At 61.5% G+C, this 22909-nt stretch overlaps 5 protein-coding genes across 6 annotated transcripts; 2 read left to right on the top strand and 3 right to left on the bottom strand.

Annotated features, from left to right (window-relative positions):
- Position 1: 1 nt before the first annotated feature.
- Positions 2-2451, bottom strand: CHLRE_10g430000v5 (uncharacterized protein). Its single transcript, XM_043066628.1, has 5 exons — positions 2265-2451; positions 1837-1941; positions 1275-1641; positions 1036-1100; positions 2-827 (listed from the first exon to the last, which is right to left on the bottom strand). The coding sequence occupies exons 1-5, from the start codon at positions 2385-2387 to the stop codon at positions 693-695; spliced, it is 795 nt and encodes a 264-aa protein (XP_042920025.1). The 5' UTR covers positions 2388-2451; the 3' UTR covers positions 2-692.
- A 147-nt stretch (positions 2452-2598) lies between these two features.
- On the top strand, positions 2599-4844 carry CHLRE_10g430050v5 (uncharacterized protein). Its single transcript, XM_043066629.1, has 4 exons — positions 2599-2876; positions 3175-3248; positions 3427-3522; positions 3891-4844. The coding sequence occupies exons 1-4, from the start codon at positions 2720-2722 to the stop codon at positions 4233-4235; spliced, it is 672 nt and encodes a 223-aa protein (XP_042920026.1). The 5' UTR covers positions 2599-2719; the 3' UTR covers positions 4236-4844.
- An 8-nt stretch (positions 4845-4852) lies between these two features.
- On the bottom strand, positions 4853-10438 carry CHLRE_10g430100v5 (uncharacterized protein). Its single transcript, XM_043066630.1, has 16 exons — positions 10224-10438; positions 9755-9936; positions 9373-9470; positions 8991-9028; positions 8791-8810; positions 8623-8639; positions 8178-8376; positions 7755-7885; positions 7380-7491; positions 7138-7223; positions 6912-7014; positions 6561-6763; positions 6236-6314; positions 5920-6036; positions 5597-5699; positions 4853-5430 (listed from the first exon to the last, which is right to left on the bottom strand). The coding sequence occupies exons 1-16, from the start codon at positions 10403-10405 to the stop codon at positions 5346-5348; spliced, it is 1755 nt and encodes a 584-aa protein (XP_042920027.1). The 5' UTR covers positions 10406-10438; the 3' UTR covers positions 4853-5345.
- A 120-nt stretch (positions 10439-10558) lies between these two features.
- Positions 10559-16003, top strand: CHLRE_10g430150v5 (uncharacterized protein). Its single transcript, XM_043066631.1, has 11 exons — positions 10559-11127; positions 11445-11555; positions 12170-12272; positions 12807-12964; positions 13261-13311; positions 13509-13608; positions 13831-13918; positions 14203-14266; positions 14573-14647; positions 14836-14901; positions 15131-16003. Exons 1-11 carry the CDS (start codon positions 10723-10725, stop codon positions 15257-15259), a joined length of 1350 nt encoding a protein of 449 aa, XP_042920028.1. The 5' UTR covers positions 10559-10722; the 3' UTR covers positions 15260-16003.
- A 27-nt stretch (positions 16004-16030) lies between these two features.
- CHLRE_10g430200v5 (uncharacterized protein) lies at positions 16031-22338 on the bottom strand. 2 transcript variants are annotated; one of them, XM_043066632.1, is made up of 15 exons: positions 22057-22338; positions 21853-21965; positions 21342-21481; positions 20995-21038; positions 20775-20878; positions 20408-20601; positions 20192-20228; positions 19800-20031; positions 19385-19459; positions 19134-19252; positions 18807-18915; positions 18483-18661; positions 18261-18347; positions 17599-17939; positions 16031-17399 (listed from the first exon to the last, which is right to left on the bottom strand). In XM_043066632.1, exons 1-15 carry the CDS (start codon positions 22148-22150, stop codon positions 17150-17152), a joined length of 2118 nt encoding a protein of 705 aa, XP_042920029.1. In that variant the 5' UTR covers positions 22151-22338; the 3' UTR covers positions 16031-17149. The 2 variants fall into 2 exon arrangements, with proteins under 2 accessions (XP_042920029.1, XP_042920030.1); XM_043066633.1 differs by having other exon boundaries at positions 16221-17399.
- Between the last annotated feature and the right edge of the window lie 571 nt (positions 22339-22909).

The following is a 22909-nucleotide window of genomic DNA, read 5'->3' on the forward strand; positions in this document are numbered from 1 at the left end:
ACAGAGAGACCGGGATTGGAACCGTACGACGCAGCATGTCGACACCCCAGGGGTACGCTACCTCGTCGTTCGAAACCCTCGCTTACTTCTGCCACTTACGCCATCCTGACCACAGTTCATAAACACAAATAATGTTAGCACACAGTCCTACCTAAGCTTTTTCTTCTCATAATGGACAAAGTTATCCTCAACGTGCTCGCTGCGCCTCGCCTAGTGCCCTTGAACACATGTTCTTGTGCTAAGGGCATAGCTAAGGGCCTCCAACTAGTGACAGCGAGCGTACCTGGCCTCCTACCGAACCTGCTCAAGGCGCCAGTCACAGACTATGTGGTCGCCCCGATCGCCACGCCAGCACGCAAGGTGTTGGCAGCTGCATCGACATCACACAACCTAAAAGACAACACACAACCAGCCGGCCAGTTGCCGAGCCTACTGGTGCCCGATTTGGAGTTGGCAGCGCTAGGCGAGGTGAACGCGCGAGAGCAGCACTACATCGCCATGTTGAGCGCGATGAACAGATGAAGCAAACCGCGATAGCGATTTTCCAGCGGAAAGATGAAAGCCTCGCCATTCATCCTCTCAAACTGGCACCTTCGCTGGCGTTAGGACCAGTGAGACTGCATCCAGCAGCTGGGACTTCTTGCCGATCTTCAACGCCGCGCCAATCGCGTAACATCCGACAGCTTGGCCGTTCAAGCCACGGGCTTGGACTCCTCCGCAGGAGCAGCAGCGGCAGCCGGAGCGGCCGGCGCAGCAGGAGCAGGAGTGGCGGCCGGCGCAGGAGCGGGAGCGGCGGGAGCTGCTGAAGTGGCCTCAGCGGGCTTGTTCTGTGTAGTGGTGGCAACACAGCACGCGGCAGTGACCGAATGAGCGTGCTAAGGTGGCAGGCGGATTATCCGGGTGCTGAAAGGAGCTGATACCTGAAAGGACTGGGCCAGGTCTGCACGAGGGGTTGAGGAATGGTGGCAAAGCAGGCGTGTACAGCCGGCCGCAGCCGATAGCGGTCATGGCGCATGTAACAACACTAGAACGCACCTGCTGTGCAGCAGCGTTCGCGCCCACGGCCACCACCGCTACCGCGGCCACCAGCAGGGCAATGTCTGTGTGGAGGCAGTTGGGGTTTGGGGGGTTGTTTACAGAAAACGCGCATGTTACACACGCCATATCAGTCATGGTATCGCACGAGTGGCGGTCCAGAGGCTGGCAAAGCTGTCGCAGTGGTCACAGACGGTGCGGACGGCAGAGCTGGGTGCAGCCAGTAGCCGGCTACTCACTGGTGGAGCTCGAGTCAGTGGCGGCAGCCGGGGCAGCAGCCTCAGCAGGCTCAGCAGCGGGCGCCGGAGCAGCCACAGGGGCTGGGGCCACCACCACAGGGGCCGGTGCGGCAACCACTGGCGCCGGGGTGGGAGTGGGAGCCAGGGCTTCCACAGCCTGCACCACGACGGGCTCAGCCGCCGGCACAGGCGCCGGAGCTGGGGCGGCGAACGGCGCCGGGGCCGCTGGGCGGGGTGCGGGCGCGGGGGCGCTGAAGGCCGCCTTGGGCTCGGCCTCGGGCGCCTCGGCCTCCACCGCGGGCGCGGGCGCAGCAGTGACGGCGGCGCGGATCTTGGAGACCTTGGGCGCGGCCTCCTCGACCTCCACCTGTGGCCGCCGTGAACATTGGCGTGGGCAAGAGCGCGATGTATGGTAGCTGTAACCTCGTGGCTAAGGACTACCAAGTGGCTAAGGACCAGCAGGCCGGAAGGGGCACCCGCATGACCGCTGCCCGCCGGCCGCGCAACAGCCCTTGGCGCCGGACTACCCCTCCCAAACCCTGACCGCCTGCCGCAGGCTTACCTTTCCAGCGCTGGGGTTGCGCTCCTGCAGGATGGAGCGGAACTCCTGCTCCAGAGCCACCGACTGCTCGTAGGTGTTGGCGAGCGCAGGGCTGGTGGTCAGCACCTGCAAGCAAAGGGGTTGCGCCCAGGCAGTTGCCGTTATCGACAGGGCTGATGGCGCTGTGCAATACGGGTAGCATTTACGAGAAACTTTAGCTGACAACAATGAGCTATCAACAGCCCGTAACGTTTGAGCGACGGTCAGGGTTGCGCCCGCGTAAATCAGCTGTCGCTGTGCCCGCAGGCCCTGCAGCGGCTTGCAAGGCCCAGCACGTCATTTTGAAGGTGATCTTAAGCGTTGCCACATACTGTCCCGCGCCGAGCGGCGCCTAAAGCACAGCTCCGCGCGACAGCGAGCAAGCAGGCGGAACCCGAAACCCGACGCACCAGGGAGGTAGCCACGAGGGCCGCACCAATAGCATTCTGGGGCTTTGCGTGAGCGATGACCTTCACGGCGCGAGCGCTACGGCCGAAAGGCTTCACGAGCGAAGGGCGCTGAGCAAGGGCCATTTTTAGATAGTGAGCACGAGCGGTGACCTGAAAATCACTGTATAGTGTATATTCAATGAGTGAGGCCTGCCGTCTGCTCAAGAACGCGACAGAAGAGGCGGCGAGCCGGGTGGAAGCAGAAGGCTTCGCGATGGGGAGGCAATCGTGCACTAGTGGGCTGACTTTGGACTGAACAGAGTCAACACAGGAAAAACTTATACTGACACATACAGTATTTGTAACGTTGTCTGCAAGTATTGGGCTGTACTGAGACTAGGGCGCTAGCATTCTTCTTCTTGTCATTCCTCGCTAGGCTCCGTTTGCCTAGACGCGTCAATAACATCTGCGCTGCAATGGACCTTCCAGCTGCTACTATGAAGCGGATTATGCGGGAGCTAGCAGAGCTATCGACGAGTCCGCCAGAAGGCATCCGCGTTTTCATGAATGAGCAGAACCTGCTGGATATCCAAGCAGAGATTGAGGGGCCACAGGGAACGCCTTTCGAGAACGGTGCGGATAACGTGGTGTGGATGCGCCGCTGCTGACCGGGGGCACCGTGCGGTTGACCATACGGGGGGAATGACCAGTTTGACCGTCACGCACACTCAGTGTGCCGGGCGTGTGTTGTGGTGGTGGTGGCGGACTTCCGCGCTGACAGGTCTTCTCGTTTGTGCGTGGAAGGCATGCATAGGGTGTGCACCAGGACACCAACGCACGCAGCATGTCTCCAGAGGGTTGTGCAGGGGTCGAGAGGCGCGGTTGATCGAAATACCTGGACCTGACTGCTGGTCCGCAATCCTCCCAGCAGGCATGTTCCGCATGCGGCTGACGCTCCCAACGGACTTCCCTGCGTCTCCGCCAAAGGGCTTCTTCATCACCAAGGTGCACTAGCACCCCAACCCCAGTCATCCGTAGGCGGCTGTGGGGACCATAGACACTGCATGTGCACTGGGGGGAGTCCCGACCACGTACAACCCTCAACAAGGCGAACATCTCCCATCACGCGGGTAACCGTGTACCATACACTCCGCCGTTGCTGATGCCGCTACCGCCGCTGCAGGTGTTCCACCCCAACGTGTCAACGTCGGGTGACATCTGCGTGAACGTACTGAAGCGCGACTGGACGTCGGAGACGACGCTACGACATGTGTTCATGGTGCGCTTGTGTCTGCGGCGTTTACTTCTCATACCTGGCTGCGAATACGGCAGCTTACGGTACATGCCGTGACGTAATCACAACCGTGCTCACAACCTACTCTGTCCACGTCACCGAGAGCCTGCGCGGCCTCCGCCCCCGCGTTCCACACGACAAATCTCACACAGTACATGCACACACACACGTCGTCGCTTTGCTGCATCGCATACACTGTCTTTGCGCAACGTTTTCCTTGTGCTCTTTAACACACACGCACACACCGTCGCTTTGCTGCATCGCATACACTGTCTTTGCGCAACGTTTTCCTTGTGCTCTTTAACACACGCACACACACACACACACACACACACACACGCCCCGCTCGACAGGTCATCCGCTGCCTGCTCATCCAGCCCTTCCCTGACTCGGCGCTGAACGAGGAGGCGGGCAAGCTGCTGCTGGAGGACTATGAGGAATACGACAAGCGGGCGCGGCTGATGACCAGCATCCACGGCCTCAGCCAGGCCAAGCGGCCCACGCCGCTCACAACCAGCGGCGCCAACGCGGGCGGCGCTGCCGCTGGCGAGGGTGGCAAGAAGGAGGCGGGCGCAGGCGGCGAGGGGTCGTCACCGACGCTGAAGAAGGCGAAGAGCGAGGCGGCGGGCAAGGCGGCGGCAGGCGCGGCGGCCAGCGCAACCATGGCCAAGGTGAAGAAGGGGCTGAAGCGGTTGTAGCATGGGCGCGTGGGTGTGCGTGTGTTTCGTTGTTGCATGAGAGCTGACGTCATGAGCGGTGTGTGCGAAATGACATTGTGCGGTCATGTGTGAGCGTGTGAGCTGACATCCTCGCTGGACGATTTTTGCGGGGGGCCAACCCCGGTCTGCCTCAATGACCAACGAACTGCTTTACTAGGCAACGAGAGACGTGTGTTACTGATGAACACTCAAGGGCCTCAGATTAGGGCGGTAGGTAGATACAAGGCGCGCTGAAGAGCGGCATGTGCCTTAGGCAGGACCTTAGACAGCTGGCTGATGGAACAGGTTGGGGTTGTGTGAGGGTGGTGGTGAAGCATAGGCTGCATCAACAGGTAGCCCGCAGGGTTACATCGTGATCCTAGGGCATGACCCGACACGTAGTTGCAAGCTGAGGGACCAGGTAACGGGGCCACGCTACCCGGTCATCAGAGCAATCCTGGGCGCGTGAAGGTTATTCCGCCCGGTTCTGGCCACGCAACCGCATGTATCCATACGTGGTACTGTATCCTACGTTCCAGTGGGGAGAACTGCTCCTTGCAGTGTCACTGCGGTGGGCTGGGGTGGTAGTAGCTGTAACCTGACCGCTCTACCCCTGTGCCACCAGTCCACACGAGTCAACGCTCTCGACGCATCCGTCGAGCGTGGCTGGTACTAGCCTACCATTCATGCACACTTCTGCACTCCTTACGGGTCCCGGGGTCCGCCACACTCCGTCTTGGCTCACCTCAGTCCCAGACGCCTCAGTGCCCCGGGCTCCAGCTCGCAGCAAGTCCAACAACACGATCGACCCGGTTCGCCGCTCTGCTTCTCAATCTTCACCCCCACTGCCCATACAGCAATGCGCTCCATGTTCGGCCCCATGCCCCCATCTGTCCGGCAATCACCCGTTACTAATCGTTCTGTCCTCGTTCATTGTGTCCGAGATTGTGCGGCAATACGGCGTTTGATCCCGCAGCAGTGCTCGCCCTCAACTCCCGCGCGCAGCGTAAAGCCGCATACTCGTGCTTTCAAGCTCACTCTGTCACCGTAGCTAGGTACCGTATATCTGCCTTTGCAGAGGAGCAGCGCCCAGGGACACAGGGAGGGCCATTACAGCCAGCTCCGGGGGCAGCGGCCCACATCCCTGTTGCGGCCGCACACGGCGCCACCCGGCCAGGAATAGAACATCCGCATCCTGCAGCGGCACGACCGCGGGCGCAACCAGTGGCGGCGCTGGACTTCGCATCATGCGACGAGCAGGGCCGGACATGGCAGGGCACAAGAGCATGCATGCGGCTTCTAAACCCGCAATGCACAGCGTGTTCCCCCGAGAAAGAGGCCCGGCCCCTTGCCACACGCACCAGCGCATGGGCACTGCGTCGTAGCTCTCCCGGCAGTGCGTGATGTTGTTCGACTTGACCAGCCGGTTCTGGGTGCACAGCTGCACGCGCCCGCCTGTGGGCTCTGCAGCCAGCACCAAACAGGTGCAGTGCAAAACAGTCAGAACCACTTCGGCCCAGTACCCTACCGGTACTTATGGCTGCGCGAAGCGCCCTGGCAGCCTCAGATTATCTCATACATGCCTTGGTTGCGCAAACCCACTCCACCCATCCCCAATCGTCCCGTGCCCCTGACAGCAACATTGCTGCACGCCACAGCGTTGGGGCCCTCCCACCGCACTTACTGGAGCGGCAGTGGATAAAGTCGTGGAAGCGTTTGTCCTGCGCCTCGTAGTCGCGCGGGTGCAGCTCGGGCCGCTCCTTGCGCATACGCAGCACCTCCATCAGCGTTTCGAACGCGTCTGCAGCCGCGATAGCGTCAGCATCAGCACTCGGCGGCGAGGTAAGGCCATCAAGGCCAGGCTCAGTGCAGAGTCAGTGTACAGGCGCGGTCCGCGTGTTTCTTTGCAAGGCAGGTGGCGCTGTGAAGACGTCAGCGCAGGTAAGGACACACGGCAATGTCGGCAACCCTCGAGGGGCGCAACAGGTCACGAGACTTACCGAATCGGCCGTCTTCGCCCATGATCTCCCCGAAGGTGCTCGAGTAATACATGTGCTGCGCTGCACACCGCAGCCGTACCTGCGCTCGGCACAGCCGTACAAGACAATGCCGGCACTTACTACCAGCCCTGCTGGTCATAATCTCTGGCCGCCAGGCCCTCGGGTACAGCTCCTAATCATGTTCTGCAAACCACGAAACACTTACGTACCGCACCCCACCGCATTTTCACTTGCAACACAATCCTTGACAAGATGAAAGCGCGGGCAATGCCATCCACACGGGTGCCGTGCACTCGCACGCTGGTGTCCAACCGCACGGCCCCACCTGCATCTGCGCCAGCGTGTGCGGGCTGGCCCTCAGCCCCGTCAGCACGTGGTGCAGCTGCGCAATGTCGTCCTCCCGCACGGGCACGGAGAAGCGCGCCCAGTCCACCTCGGGCTCAAAGGGCTGGTGCACGTGGTCGGTGACGGTGACGGGGATGCAGCCCATCAGCAAGGACTGCACGCTGCGACGCCCGTAGCCGCCGCCTGGCCGTTGCAAGGTTGAGAGGTCAAGACGGGCATGGGACAGGCTGAGACAGCACGGGGTGCAAGGCCGCGGGAGTACAGTAGAAAGGAGAACAGGGTTTAAAAGCGGGGCCCCGCATCTGCAACTTCAACTGCAACCGCGCCGTGCCTGTTGGCGAGAGGCAGAAGATGTGTGTAGACAGGGCCTCTGCGTAGGCGGGCGTGTGTGTGGTGATGGTCCAATTGGGCCGGTTCCAGTGGTGGTGGGCGACCTGTGGGGCCGCCAGGAGCACAGCGGCACCAAAGTGTACGCGGTCATGGCACAAACACAACCGGTCCCGCAACACACAACAAATCATCAGGGCATGGAAGGATGCGGGATGCATGGGACGCACCTGCTGCCTCGTGCCCGCGCTGTAATCCTGTCGCTTCTCAGAGCATTTGCCGTCGGTCGGCTTCTGGTTGTCCCCGCAAATGCGGCCTGCCGCACGTGCAAAACGTATACAATAGTTGTCAGCTGAGGGTCATGCACATGTTGGTGAAAATCACAGGCATTCGTACCCTTCCAGTTGTATACACCTTCCATTTCTGCATCACACGCACAGGCAACAGTCCCGCTCACGCCCGCGCTGCGCACCTGCGAAAAACAGCTCCCCCAGTCGGGACTTGCGGTTCTTTTTTAGGGTGGCATGCAAAGGCGAGTACACAATAGGCTCGTCCGGCGGCGTCAGCGGTGGCACCACGATGTCCTGCGCGCGCGGGATAAACATAATACATGATTACAAGACACATTGCAACCGATATACGGCAGCCATGGCAAGCACACGTGTTGACATTCAGAAATGCGAATGACACACGGTAACAGTGTGAGCGCATATCGCCACATGAAATGCCTACAAACCCTATGCCATCGCGCCAGAGCCGCAAGTAGCGCCGGGGCAGAGCTGGCCTGTGTCGTGTCTGCAAGCGCTCTCACAGCGTGCTCCCCACCGCGGCGCCTGTGCCTCCGCACCTTGCCGGGCCGGTGTGAGGCCAGCCAGTTGCCGCCGCTGTGGTTGCGGTGCAGCCCCCAGTGTGTGAGGAAGGTGCAGTTCTCGGTCATGTGCAGCAGCTCGGGCGTCAGGATGCGCCGCCCGATGTCGCCTGGCGTGGGGAAGGCGGGGTTGCGGGCCAGGGGCGGCGTTGCAGGCATGAGTCAAGGAGCGCTGGACACAGCGCACAACCCACAGATCCCATTCGGGCAGGGGGCGGGCATGCGGGTTCAAACGTCCCCAGCAGGCGCCAGAAGGTCAGATGCCATGCCATGTGTGTGTGCTAGAGCTTACCAGCCGGGCCCACCTGCCGTACACCCAGACTCACGCACGCCAGTCCCGTGCCCACCTGCGCGCTCCTTCTCCCGTCCCTCGCCCCTCGCCCCTCCCTTCCCACGACGCACCGGGCGCCACCAGCAGATGCCTGTGGCCGCCCCCAGTGCGGTCCCACCAGGGCCAGTGCTTGCGCACGTAGTGCACCACCGCAGCCAAGTGGTTGACGGTGTGTGTGCGCGTGCGCATCAGCAGCGGTATAAAGTAGTAGTCCGCCGAGTCGCCGTCCGTGGTGCGCACGCCGGAGCTCAGCATGCGCTGCAGCAGCACCTGGCGCATACAAACCGGGGCCAGGGCAAAAGCAAGGAGTGGTTGGGCATCGTAGCGGCTAAGTTTTCCTTCCTTTCGTGCTTTCTGACACACAATACACACACAGGCCTTCCCCCATTGCGTTTCCAGACGGTTCTTCCCACACAAACGCACACACACACACACACACACACACACACACACACACACACACACACACACACACACACACGTACACATGTGCAGCTGCGGCCTTTCCCCACCTACCTGCACGAGTGGGCGGTCTGTGGGCGGGCAAGCCCCGGCACAGTGCCGTGCAGGAGGCCAGCGAGTGGCAAGCAGGATGGATTGGAGGTCAGCGGGGGTACCCGTGAATTTGACAGAAGCGCATGAAACAAGCTGTACAATGCACATGCCCTTGAGCCCTTCACAAACCTATACGAGCGATGTAGGTCCTGCAAGAGGACGTGTGAACACAGGTAGGGGCACCGGAAGTCAACGAAGGGTGCAAACAGTGACAGTTCGCAGCGTTCCGCTTCCACTGCATCCCCATGTGCGGACGCGCAAGGCTCCATGGTGCGGCCCCTAATTCTTCCGACAGTGCTGCAGCACACTCCGGCGCCGCCGCCGCTCACCAGGTGTTCGCCACCGGTGGCAGCTCATACACGTAGATCTGCGGCGAGCGGTCCAGGGGTCAGGTGCTGTGGTAGGGATCAGATGCTTTGGCAGAGAGCACAATGGAAGTAAACACGCAGGACAGTGGCTGTGTCGTCCAGTCCACACACACGCACAGAGGTTCGGCGCGGCAGCATACAGGTACGGCAAGCCTGCGCACACAGCCGCTGGGACAACGTGCCCACGAAACGGTGTGGCACCAGAACGGTGTGGCACCACACTCGCCACCCTCTCCGCCGCGACTCCACCGCTCCTACCGCTACTGCAACCGCCGCCGCTGCCGCCATTGCTGCCTTACCACCGCCATCGCAATACCCAACGCTGCCGCCAAAGCTGCCTTACCTTGACGCCGTGCTGACGCGGCATGTAGCCCTGCCCAGCCAGCAGCACGGGGCGGCCATCCGGGCTGGTGCTTAGAGAGCAATCGGCGCCATAGAAACCTGGGGGCGGACACGGGGCACGTGAGTAAATGTGGAGGCAAAGCCGGCGTCACGGCGGCGCGGCGTCTGTTGGGTGCGAAACCTCGGGTGATTTATGCTGACTTAACAAGGTACTTCGCCGATTAGCTGCAAATGGTAGTGACCTGGGAGCTACATAGGTTACAGTCGGGGCTGAACGACCCGCGTGCGGTGCCGTGCGTGTGCGAATACTTTTGACAGTCCCGTCATTGCGCCACCCAGCTCCCACGCGCACAAGTGCCCAGCGATCCCAGACAGCCACGCACCCGGCTTGCAGTGGCAGAAGCCTCCCGCGCACCAGCCCTGGCCGTTGCAGCTATTGAGGCAGAGGGTCTTAGTAAAGCTGGTGCAGGTGACGAGGTTGTGGCTGTGCTCCTTGCACTGCGGCTCGGGGTCCGGGATGGGGATGGAGCAGTCAAGACCGTGGCGCCCCAGTGGGCACTCACACCTGCGGCGAGAGCGATAAAAAGAATAAGTACTAAGGCCGCAGCAAGCGTCTGCAGTAATGTGCATACGAGGGCGCGTGCGGGCAGGGCTGCTGCTGCCAGCCCCTCGACAGTAATGGCGGCACGCAGGGCGGCGGCTGCTTGGCACGGAGCGTGCTGGTAGTGCATAAGGTACCAGGTTGCGGATCTGCCGCCCATTCGGTGCACCAGGTAGCGTCTCGCGAGCAAACCCATGGTTGCGTGCGTGTCGCGCTTTCCCCTCCCTGACGCCCAGCAGCTCCGCGCCCACCTGTCTGTCTCCGGGTTGCACGTCCCGTATTCAAAGCATTGGTCGGTCAGGCAGGTCGCGTTCCTCTTTTCAGCCCTAGAACACGTCGCGAGCAGCAAGCAAAGGACAGAGCAGAGCGGAATGCGCCGAGACTGTTGCTGGGTAGTGCTTTGCGCGTCCTTCTGTGCATGTACAAACTTCATCTGTATAACAAGTCATCGTTTACATGCGTCGGAACGTTGCAAAAGGGTCAGAAAGTGAATTGGTAAAATTAGAAGCGCTGCCCCATGCAGCCAGTCCACGTCAAACTGCGCCTAACGATGTGGGCGCAAACCTGCTGCACTGTGCTAGCCTTCACAGTATCACCTATACACGTTAGAGGCTGAGAACCTGTGCCTGTTTCCGTGCCTCAGTGCCACACACTCACAACATTACGCTGAGATCCAATCGAAAAACATATTCTTATATCTCAAGAGATTTACAAGAGCGTGGAGTAGGACTTTCTAGGTCAAGCAGACAGATGGCCACGATGCTCGCACGGCGAGCCTCGTTGCTGCCTCGCGGTGCTCGCCCGTGCTTCGTGGCGAGCCGAGTAGCCCCTCGCTTGGCTAGCCGGGGGGTGCCAGTGGTATTTGCAGCGAAGCAGGGCAGCCCGGCAGCAAGCAAGTCTCAGCAATATCAACCGACCAGCGCGAGGGATGCGATTGAGCGCGGTACTGAGGTTTTCAAGAACCAAAACAATCTGGATGAGGCGGTGCGGCTTTACCGTGTTGGCTTGGAAATGCAGCCCAACGACGATGAGGCTCGTGCGGCTCTATACAACTTGGGCTGCGCGCTGACGAAGCAGAAGAAGTTCTCGGAGGCCGTGGAGGCCATCGAGCGGGCTATCAACGACTACGGCCTGAAGCTGATTGTGGCTCTGAGGGTGAGGGGCAGTGGGGGCCTTAGGCGCGGGGGCGTGTGGTGTGGGTGTTCGCGGGGTAAGCTGTGCGTCCCGGCAACGCCTTGCTGCATGTAAGCGCTAGGAAATGCTGACACCTACTGTTGTACAGCTGCAACGGCATGGCCCACTGCTAATGCGACAGTCTGGGGGTTAACCTTCTCCTCACAGCACGCTGCGGCCGCAGCCCTCCCCCATCTCGCGACGACACCTCGACAACAACTGCCCCAAAAACCAGCAAGCCCCCAATACACACGCAGCACTCATGGCACGAAAACCAACACACACACACCAACACACAGGATGACGACCTGCGGCTGCTGCGCGAGCGGCGCGAGTGGATGGACGCGCTGGGCCGCATGAAGGGCGGCATGTCGCGACAGACCAAGGCGGACCTGCGCACGGAGGCCAAGGTGGGGGCAGAGGCGCGGTTGGGTTGTGTTTGTGTGGGGGTGTGTAGGGTTGGGGAGCTGGGGCGGAGGTGTGGAGCTGGTGCACGAGGAGGCCCCGGGGGGCGGGGCAGGGGCCAGCTATACCGTACGCGCGCGGCTGGCCGTACAAGACGTGGTGCAGCGGAGAGCTGGATGTAACAGAAATATGGAGCCGCAGCGATCATGCAGAAGAGAGCGGAGGCGGCAGCAGCAGCGGTAGGGCAGTCGCGGCTGGAATCATATGGCGTAGCAGGACGAGGAGGCGAGGACCGGAGGTGGCGGCGGTCCAACAGCTGCGCTTCTGCTTTTGATGAACAGTACCGATAATGGCACTGCAACGAAAGAAGCAAGACAAACGCCGTAGCTAGTTGTGGCGCGTCGGCTGGGCATTGAGCATTGGCGTCACGAGCAGCTTGGCCAGGGCGACGCGGTTGGCACGGAGCACAGCGCGCGGGCGGGCGGGCGGCGGTCCCGCCCGCGACCGCGACCAGCCTTACCTGCACGGCAGCACATGCGCCGCAACCGGCATCCACCGTCCCCGCCATGACCCACACGCATACATGGATGTGGCTCCCCGCTTGCTGCTGCTGCTGCAGGCTCCCTTCCGCCTGCCCCGCCTCATCCTGTTCGGCGGCCTGCTGGCGGGCGCGGGCCTGGGCCTGATGGTCATCCTGACGCGCCTGGCCAAGTCGCTGCAGGGTAGGAGCGAGGAGGGAGGAGCGAGGAGGGAGGAGGGAGGAGGGAGGAGGGAGGAGGGAGGAGGGAGGAGGGAGGAGCGAGGAGGGAGGAGCGAGGAGCGAGGAGGGAGGAGGGAGGAGGGAGGAGCGAGGAGCGAGGAGGGAGGAGGGAGGAGGGAGGAGGGAGGAGGGAGGAGGGGGGGAGCTGTCCATGAAAGACGGAGTGCATAACTCACCTTGTGAAGAGAACTGACGTCCAGGGTGGTGGTGGCTAGAGGCGGGTAGGCGACAGGGGTGGTGGGCAGCGGGCAAACTGAAACGGCTGGCCCAGACGGTTTACAAGTGCGGTGCCTCGGCGCGCTGGGACGACAGGGGCCAGAAGGCGGTGGCAGTTGGGGAAGCTGGGAGCCCGGCGCTGTGCAAGAGGGGCCACCCCTTGTGCTCGCCGTGCCACTGCCAGTTATCGATTCATGAATCCCCAGGCATTCCGTGCCCGCCACGTGCCCGTCAGTGACCATGTGTTTGCTGCCCACCGCCACCACCACCACCACCGCAGGTGGCCCGGACGCTCCCGACCTGAACGAATCGCTGACGAACCTGGGCATCAACGTGACCGCGGTGGCGGTGCTGTCCTGGCTGGTCTACCGGGACGTCAGCTCCAAGCAGGCCGAGCTGCGGATCACCACTCGCGAGGAGGGGCTGGGCCGCCTGCAGGTGGGGGGTGCGGGGAGGTGGAGGCGGTGGGGGAGGTGCGGGGAGGTGGAGGCGGTGGGGGGTGCGGGGAGGTGGAGGCGGTGGGAGAGGTGCGGGGAGGTGGAGGCATGGGGGAGGTGCGGGAGGTGGAGGCGGTGGGGGAGGTGCGGGGTGCGGGGAGGCGGTGGGGGCGGTGGGGGCGTGGCCGGTGGCCGGTGGGCGTGGTGGGACGGGTGAAGCGCTTGCGGAAAAGCAGGAGGAGGCGGACTGGGTGTGGTACCGTATCAACGACTCGCCTGCCCCTCCCGCACCTGCAGGTGGATCTGGGCAAGGACCGTGTGCTGCCCCTGCTCAAGTTCCGCGGCCAGGTGAGGCACTGTGGTCTGGTGGTGGGCTTCGGAGGGGCGCCGCATTTGGGGCTGCCGGGAGACACCGGTGGCAGCTCTGGGAGCGTCATTGCTGTGCATCTTCTGCCTCGCCGCCATGACTGCTCCATCAGTTGCTAAGCACCCACCTGGTCATGACGCAATTACTCGCCGTCACGCCAACACATGACAAACGACAGGTCCGGCCGGTGATTGTGGCGGGCTCGCGGTCGTTTGTGGAGAAGGCCATCAAGGAGGCGGAGGGGCAGTACCTCAACCTGCGCGACCGCGCGGTGTCGGGTGAGGCGGCGCTGGGTGGGGGGGAGCTGGGTGGAGAGGCAGCGGAGGGGCAGTGCTGGGGCAGAGGGCAGGCGGAGCTGTCCGATTTCATACAGGGGCCGGTGCGACAAGGAGGGCAGCCGAAACTTGCAAGCCCGCGGCATGCTCACGTCGGAGTGTAACAATGTCAGCTGTGCTTGGCGGCGATCGCTTACCATTTCCACCTTCCTGCCGGCTCCGCAGTGGTTCCGATCATCTTTGAAAAGGCCCAGGCCGTGGAGCTTGACCCCGAGGACAAGCTGCGCCTGCTCAAGAAGGAGTTTGCCAAGGAGTGAGTGGCCAGCGTCATTGAGGAGGGCGGGAGCTGCGTCTTTTGCGACTCGTAGGGGAGCGTGTATGAGGGAATGGGCCTGGATGGGCGGATGGGCGGGCAGACCCGCTGCATGTCAGTCATGGGTGGCCGCATGGCTGGCTGGAGCCGCAGGCTGGACGGGGCAGACCCGCTTCACGATGGGGTTTGACGCAGGCCTTGTGACTCACATGGCGTCGTCCGGCTGACCTGATGCTGTGAGTGTGCTGAGCGCTGTTTGTTGCGACCCGATGGCTTTGCCACAGGGGCGCCAAGGGCTTTGGCGACGAATCGGCAAAGAAGGCGGCGAGCGAGCCCAAGGCTAAGAAGGTGAGGGATGGCGAGGCTTCCTGGAGTCCCATCGCCGTCATGCCTTCGTGTCGCGCCTTCCATGCTTCTATGCGGCTCGCCGGGCGCTGCTCCGTACCATGCGGGTGCAGTCCTGCGCGCGCGCCCACCGCCCTACACGGGTTGCGTGTCCAGACACCCACAACCAACTACCGGAGCCGTGTCCGCCGGCAGGCGTGACGCGCTCCACGCCAGCTGCTGCACCACTCCCGTCGCCTCACCCCGCGCCGCTGTTATAACATCGCCTTGTTCTCGTTTCTCACCATTCATGCCCGGGGCCCTGTGCAGGTGTCGGTGCTGGGCGGCCTTGTGGAGGCAGACAAGAAGTGGCGCCTGGAGGCGTACGACACAGACGAGTGGAAGGTGGGGCACCACATACCGGCGTGTGCCTCTTACGGGCTGGCTAGGTGCGGCCATGTGCTGCGGATGTAGCGGCGCGGCATATGCTGTGACTTAGCCTTGGGACTCCAACCATGCTACCCAGCCTCATTCCGTCCCTCCGCGCTCCGCCTTGTCTCGCCCCCGGCTTGTCGCTGACGTCTCTGCCACAGGCCTGGATCCTGGAGCAGAAGGAGTTCAGCGGTCTGTCCACCACCGAGCCCAACTGCTACATCCAGGTGCGGCGTGGCGGCGCGGTGGCACGGCGGCGCACGGCACTTGCCCACTGCTGTGCAATGCATGCCCGCGCATGTCCCGTCCTTTACTACCAAGCACTCGTTGCTTGAGACACCCATCCGGAAGCGCAAGCGACCGCCAATGTCGTCAACGCATGGCTAACCACATTATTTCATTTGTGTTTCTACGTGTTTGCTGCCTTCATTCCGTTCACCCACCCGCCGCTTGCAGGTTCAGCTGGACGGCACGGTGCGCTCCAGCGGCACGGGCTCGCCGCCCTGGGACAAGCTGGTGGAGGAGCTGCCGCTGCTGAGCGACTTCCGCACGCGGCTGACGGACGGCGTGGGGCCGCAGGAGTAGACGGCGGCAGGCGGCGTGTATTTGTGTGCGGGAGGGAGGTTGGGGCGGGGTGAGTTCGGGGCTGAGTAGGGATGTAGGGAACGAGAAGGGATGGGATGCAAGGGCGTCCAGAGTGGGAGTCCAGCGGGTGGGCGCTTTCAAGGTTTTAGCTGGAATGCGTGGCAGCGTGGGCTGCTGGGCTGCTGCGGTGTAGCCTGTTGGCTAGGAGCGTGACGCAAGCAAGGAGGATGACATCCAGAGATGGCTGTTGCAGTGACCGGGGTTTCATGACGGTGCGAATGCCGGCTGGGCGGCGGCAGCTGCAGCGGCAACGTTGACCCAGTCGCCCACCTGGGTGGGTGCGTGTGTGCCCCTTGGTGTATACGGTACGGTAGTTAACGGTTTGCGCTCGTGAGCAGGAGTCGTGTCAATGTGAGGACTATGTTCGAGAAGATAGCGCCTAGGCAGTACACAGGAGGGTGTTCTAGATACAAGGCGGCACGAGTGCTTTGAAGTCTGGAAGCAACAGGCAGTCCCCATTTTGTTTCTGAAGGGGCGGCAGTTTTCTTGCCTGACAAACATGAATGACTGAGAGATCTGGGGCACTCGTATGACCCCGGAGTCCGTAGACCAAACACATTGTTGCCTGTCATACATGGGGACACGGCGAGTGCGATAGAGCCTCGGATGCCCCCGGTCGGCTGGACAGAGTAGTGGAGTGGACAGGTAGTCCGCTGACGTATGTGACTGTAACTATGACAATGTGGAGTGTCTGACACCAGCCCATCCAGAGACGTTGAGCAGTAGAACACGGGTCAGCCCACGGCACGAACGGGCCGCGCTCAGAGAGACCGCTCAGGGAGGTCACCGCTCAAGGCGGGCTGCGAGGAGCGTAGCTCTGCACATTGCCACATTCGAAACCTGGAACGACGGCAGGTCACAGGCGCATATGGTCTATCTAGAGCCACGCCGGTGCCTCAGTGGAATGAATGCGACACAACAATCAGGGAGAGTGAATGCAACGCTTGCGGAGTGCAAGCACATCATTGACCGCGTCAAGTACCGCCTCCACTCACGTCTTCACAGTGCCAGCCTGGGACCTGGACAACGCGCCCTTGGGAGTTGCGGCTCCGCTCATCACACACCTCTTGTCATTGCACGCAGCACTAGCAACAAACATCTGTTTCAATTGGCACGTCCTGCGAAGTCAAGTCTCCTCACACTTCTTTCATACTTAATGGCACACACGCTTGCGCGCGGCGTGTGCCGAGGTGTCTAAAGTGCAACATTCCCGTGCTACCATAGGATTAGAAACACCTGTAATCAGCATTAGTGTCGAGATTTCCATCAAATCACACGAGGGAGCCTGTATGTTTCGGACACAATACACATGCGCACACGCCCACACGTCTTCATGCAGCTCTTAAGTACCATACCCTCAACTACCGCGCGATGCATGCCCATGCATGGCCATTATGGATTTGCAGGTCACAACGAAGACATCTTAAACAACACATCAATGCACGCAATGCACATATACCGTCGTTCCCTCTTGTGACAACGCAATCATACCATGCAAACGACCTACATGAATGACATGATGCAATGTCCGTGGCAGCTTTCCATGCTGAGAGGGCACGGTGTGTAGTATCGGTGTTGGGTGAGTGGGTATGTGACCCCTGGGATGCGTCCTACAAAGCCCAGTCAGCGGCGTACCTTGCGTGTATGCACCTAACCTACGCTTTTGGACTAGTGTAAACACCGCACCCTGGCTGTGCCCACCCTGCCCGGCATAATCACCCCTGCTTGACCCGTGGCCGGAACTATGCTCACTAGCTAGCGCGTTGCTACAACTACAGAACTGGCTTGGATGCTAGAACTCTAGCTCAATACGGGTAGACCGCTTCTATCTTAGCCTCCGTGATACCACGTGAGCTCATTGTCCAGCTTCTCGGGACTGCACCCTTGGAACTCAAACCTCCGCAGCGCGGCGATCTGGCTGTCGTAACTTGGATCCATGAGATCCGCGAACCCCAGCACGCGGCCCGGCCCCACGATGGCACCGTATGCCTCCCGGCACCGGTCGCCCTTGCAATAGGCCAACACCGACAGCAACGCTTCCAATCGCTGGACTAGCCGGGCGGCTCGCGGGTCCGAATACCTGTGCGCGGGTGCGGTGCGGGTTATTACACACTGCTGCGTACGCAAAGAAGCGCACATGCACGTGGTCGTGATCGCGACGTGCCAACAAGGACCCTGCAGTCCAATGCAAGCCCTGGACAATGGATACACGAGGTATGGGCCGCTGTTGGCTTGTTGACCATTCCCCCTTGCGCATTTGCGCCAAAGGCAGTACCCACCTGTTGTTCACTTCGGCTGGATCCAGTCCCAGGTCGTACAGCTCCCGGATCCCGAAGCACCAGTTGTTGTACTTGTAGCATGTGCCTGTAATTCCTGTGCTGCTGCTGCTGCTACTGCTACTGCCGCTGTCCGCGGCAGCCCGGCTTCCGCTGCTGCCGCTCCGGTCTCGTACGCTTGACGAACTGCTGCTGCTACTGCTGCCACTGCCCACGGCGTACATATCCAGGTCAACTCCCAAGGCGTCGCCAGCGGTCGTACGGTCACCCGCGGAGAACAGGAGGTCTCCCAGGCCTATGTGTGAGCCGGCGCGACTGCCGTTGCGGCTGGCTGTCGCCATCGCCTGTCATCAGGGGTGAGCAGGCAGGGGAAGTGGTCAAGCCCTTACACCTCAGCACTCGGCCACCGAGCCTCCCTCAACCATACACAAAGACACACACACACACACACACACACACACACACACACACACACACACACACACACACACACACATCCGTCGCGTTGCTGTATCGCATACAGTCTTTGCGCTTGTTTCCCTTGTGCAATTCAACACACAAGCATGACCTGTCACTTTCCCCGCTTTCGCTTTGTGCTTTCCTCACCTATGTGAGCCGGTTCCCATCCATGTCTAGTCTATGGTGTTGCGCCACGCTGCACTGACCTGTCGGTAGGTGGCCGGCGTGCCGAAGGCCAAGTAGGAGGTGCACACCCGCACGCTGCGGAAGTTGACGCCGTTCATGGGCGCGCCCTACGAAGAGCAAAGGGGCGCGGCACACCACACGGCCACAAGGCAGTAGGCAGAGGTGCAAAGGTGTTGTAACACGACGCTGTAATAGAGTCCTTGGGGATCAGCCACTGGCGTGTGGCGCTGCTGCGCGCTCACCGGCGTATGGATCCACATCTCAATGGGTGTGTTGTCGCGCATGTAGGGCCGCCCGCCCGGGACCAGTCCCGCGGAGGGCACGTCGTAGGCCTTGGCGCCCAGGGCCGGTGCGTAGGCGGTGGGCATGATGCGGTGGAAGGGGATGGGGTAGCCGTCCATGCCGCCCGGCAGGTTGATGCCTGCAAGGCCGCACAGGCGCCCGATTAGCCTGGTTGGAAAGCCGGGCGCGATGATAGGTCTGCAGGACTAGCTATAGGGTGCCATCCTTTCCAAAACGCGTAAGGCGCCCGGGTCGCATCCCTCGGCCGCCACGCCACGCCCCACCTGCCAGGGCCAGCACGGTTGCGGGCACGTCCACCATTGTGGTGGGATAGTCGCTGACCAACCCCCGCGGCAGGCCGGGACCCCGGATGAAGAAGGGCACTCGCACGTCCTGCGAGTCGCGACAGATGACAGCCTTAGGACGGGCATAGCGAAACCCCACGCATTGGGTGCCTTGGCAAACGTCAGGGCGGATGCAAGCGTTGTGTGAGGGCCCGCGCAATGGCGGGGCGCTGTGCAATGCAATGGCATTGCTTACCCTGCATGGTCCGCAGCAGCAGCACCCGCGATGACACCCGCACCCCCACCCGCACACCCGCAGCCCCGCACCTCCTCGTAGGGCAGCGTCTTGCCCTGCCCGAAGTTGTGGTTGCCCATGTGGTAGCCGTTGTCCGATGTGAAGATTATGTGTGTGCTGTCAAGCACACCCTGGGCCGACAGCTCTTGGACTGCGCGGGCGTTGGTGGTGGGGAGTTGCAGTTGCCAAGTGATTGCGAAAGCAAAAGGGCTCAGTCATTCCCATCATCCCCGTAAGCATTACAAGCAGTTGGTGTCACATGCCATTGAGCTGCCGTGCTCACCAATGTCTCCGAGCATTTCGTCCACTGAAGCCATGGCCCTCAGCCGCTGCCGGTAAGCGGTGTTCAGTTGCAGACCTGCGTTGGAGAACACAAGAAAGATAATGCTCAGAACAGGTTACACAGCACTGTGCATGCTGCGATTACGTGCTGCGCATCTAAACTTCAGGTAAACGCAGGCGAAATGCGTCAACCGCATGCTCGCCCTCATCTCTCACTCACGCCCATCGTCCTCGCCCCGCTCGCCGCCGCCACCAACCTCTATGGCGCTTTTCGCAAGCAAGAACGCAGCCGCCCAGCCCCGTGTCACAAATAACCGCGCCGGCTGCCTCCATGCACCTCCCCAGCATTCCACACCCACGCCCACGCCCACGCCCACGCCCACGCCCACGCCTACGCCCACGCACGCCGCCCTCACTGGACTGCACGGCGCCCAGCTCCTTGCCGCTCCGTACGGAGTCCGTGGACGCGGCCACCGCGGCCCTGAACGACTCAGGCAGCGGTGTCATCCAGTTGGCAGAGCGGGGCAGGCTGGCGTTGCGGAACAGGTAGGCGTGCCGCGGCGCGGGGATGGCGTTGTCGCAGGCCAGCCGCCCGCCGCCGCCCTCTTCGGAGTCCTTGCAGCGCTCATGCGGAGCGATGGGGTTCACCTGGCAGTGCGGGTATGTGTGGGCGTTGCGATGGGGTCAGGTGGCGTGGGTCCGCGTGTCGCTAGTGCCACGTAAGAATCAGGTATCGGGTGCACAGGCTAGCAGGGATAGCCCCGCGACACGCACAACCCAGGCGCCCACTCCTTCCTCTGCGCATTACCTGCATGTAGAAGGGCTGTCCCGCCGCCACCGCCTCCCTGTGCACAGGGAGACGTGCACAACAGGGCATGATTTGGAAAACACGCGGCACCGCCCGTTCTGCAAGTGGCCCTCACCCTTGTGGGCACCAGGTTCCCTCAATCGCGACAAGCGGCCATTCGAACCTCCACGCCCTTGCCACGAGAGGCGTCCCGCCGCCTCGCGAAGACACACGCACCTCAGGTACCCAATGGCCTTATCCCGTATGACGTCAGTGCTGTAGTCTGAGTCGCCGTACTTCTGTACGGTGCCGCAGTTCTTGCTGAAACCCGGGCCAAAGTACGAATACACGTATGGATCCACGAGCGCGTCCAGGACCGTGAAGCCACGTGGGCACACGGAACCCGGGCCCACCGCGAAGCCGTTGAGAAACTGTGGAGGGAGGAAGCGGCAAGCAGGGGCGGCGCTCAAAGGTCAAGGAAAGGACGCGGCAGTTGGGATTTGCCTGGAGGGGCGGACAGCGCCAAGGCCGCCGGACGCACACACACTAAAATAGTGGGCAAGCAGCGGCAACAGGCATCCCGCAAGGCATCACACATCCGCACCTTGCCAATGGAGTAGACGTTGTACCCCGCCTTCTGCAGCTGTGAAGGCATCCACGTGTCGCTCTGGTCGTCGGGGCGCGTGGTCAGGAACTTGGACCAGCCACCTGCAGACAAGGAGACGACCGGAAACAAGGTGGGGCTCCGAGGTTCAGGGCCGTAAATTCACTGGATCTGGCCCCAGTCTGTGGATAGCACGAGGGACGTTGTCGCTAAGGCTTACCGTATGGCGGTAGGTTGGCCGTGATCCCGTGGTTGTGTGTAAACCTGTGTGTGCGTGTGCGTGTGCGTGTATGTTTTGCGTGCACACTTGTGTTTGGTGCGTGTGGGAGGTTGCGTTGGGGAGAAGGTCCTTGCGTGTGAGCGGTACAGTTTACTTGAGCCCCGCCTTGAGTTGAGCCCCACGAACGACCTCGGTTGTGCAAGGTTCAACTCCCCCATCACGCACCCGGTCACAGCTCCAAGTCCTTGTATCCCACACCCCGTCCTCGGACCCTGCCACCCCTGCACAACGCGTTTCCCACGGCCTTTACTTTCCCAATAAGTGCTTTCTTTCACGGCATCACTCACAGCCCGGTGAGCAGCGAGGTGCGCGAGGGGCAGCAGGTGGAGCTGGAGATGGCCATGTTGCGCAGGCGCAGCCCCTGGTCGCCCAGCAGCGAGTGCAGCAGCGGCAGGTAGGTGCGGTCTGTGCTATTCAGCAGCTGGTCCTGTTTGTTGTGGTAAAGAGCACAAGGAAAACGTTGCGCAAAGACAGTGTATGCGATGCAGCAAAGGTCCTGTTTGTTGTGGTGGGTTGTGGTTGTTGTGGGAGAGGTCACGATGAGGAGAAGGGATGGAGATCTTATGGATGGGTCAATCGGACAGGGAGGTTGAAATACAGGATGGGCTGGCGCTGCGCGTCTTGTGACGGCGGCAGGGATGGACGGGTCCGTACTTGTTCGGGCAGTGTACCTACGAGCAACGGACACGTGCAAGCTGCAGCTGCGGCCAGCCCAGGACACGTCATGGGCCTCCACGCAGCCTTACCCCTCCCCCCTCTGCCCAAGGTGCGGACCCCCGCTGGGGGCGGCCCACCCACCAAGTCGTCCACCAGCACCACCACGAACGAGGGCTTCGTTGCTACCCGCGACGGCACCGCGGTGGCTGGAGTGAGCGGCAGCGGTGGTTTGCCTGCCGAGATACTATCCTTGCCTGTGTGTGAACACAACGGCAGCAGCACGGTCAAGATCACCTTCGAGTTACCTGGAGCGCTCTCATGTCAGGCCACCGACAATGCGCCTACCTTCCCGAACAGCTTTTCGCTGGGCTCCCACAAAGCTGTGGTCAATACATAGTGCCAATAGCAGAAGCAACGGCGCGAGGCGGCTGAACGTCATTTTGGGAGGCGTAGGAAGACGTCCGTTGTGCGCGCGGACCTAACCGGCTACTAATAGTTGAGCCTGACGATGGGCCATCAAGTTCGTAGGTACAGGTGCGCAAAACTTGAAAACGATGGAAGAATTCGTAAAACTCAGAATGGCCCGTTCCTTTGCCTGAACAAAGCGTTAGTAATGTCTCTTGCATTTGCATAGATGCATATATTCATTTGAATAAGCATAACGGTGCTTATTATGGGCGGCTTCTTAAGAAGGGAGTCCCTCTCTGGACCGTACATTTGGAAGGCGGGCGGTGCCGACGTGTGCGGCCACTGCAGAGCTAGGGCATGGCGGCATTACGTTTCCAATTGCCATTGTCTGAGCAACTGGCGGTGTGCGCTGCCAGCGACGGCGCTTGAGGCAGCGCGACCGATTGAACTTCCACCATTCATGTGTGCCCAGGTCCAGGGGTGATCCTTTCTGCCGGCACGCTCTTGGGATGGCGCCCTACATAGTGGCCGAACGCGTGGGCTGCCATGAAGAATACTGCCACAGAGGGAAGCACAGTGCACCCAGAATATCAGCTTCAGTAGTTCCTTGTGTAGCAGATACATCCCGAGCGTGTGCGGGGCAAAAACATTTGGTGCAAATTGCCGCAGCAACCAGTGTCGTTAAGGACAGAGTTTAAAAAGGAGTCATTTGTGTTCGGACGGCGTGAACCCGGGACTCGGCAGCGAGGGGAGGAGTTAGGGTGGGGGCAGGCATAGGCGTACGTGTGGC

Source organism: Chlamydomonas reinhardtii, chromosome 10, assembly GCF_000002595.2.
Source record: "Chlamydomonas reinhardtii strain CC-503 cw92 mt+ chromosome 10, whole genome shotgun sequence".
Lineage (NCBI taxonomy): Eukaryota > Viridiplantae > Chlorophyta > Chlorophyceae > Chlamydomonadales > Chlamydomonadaceae > Chlamydomonas > Chlamydomonas reinhardtii.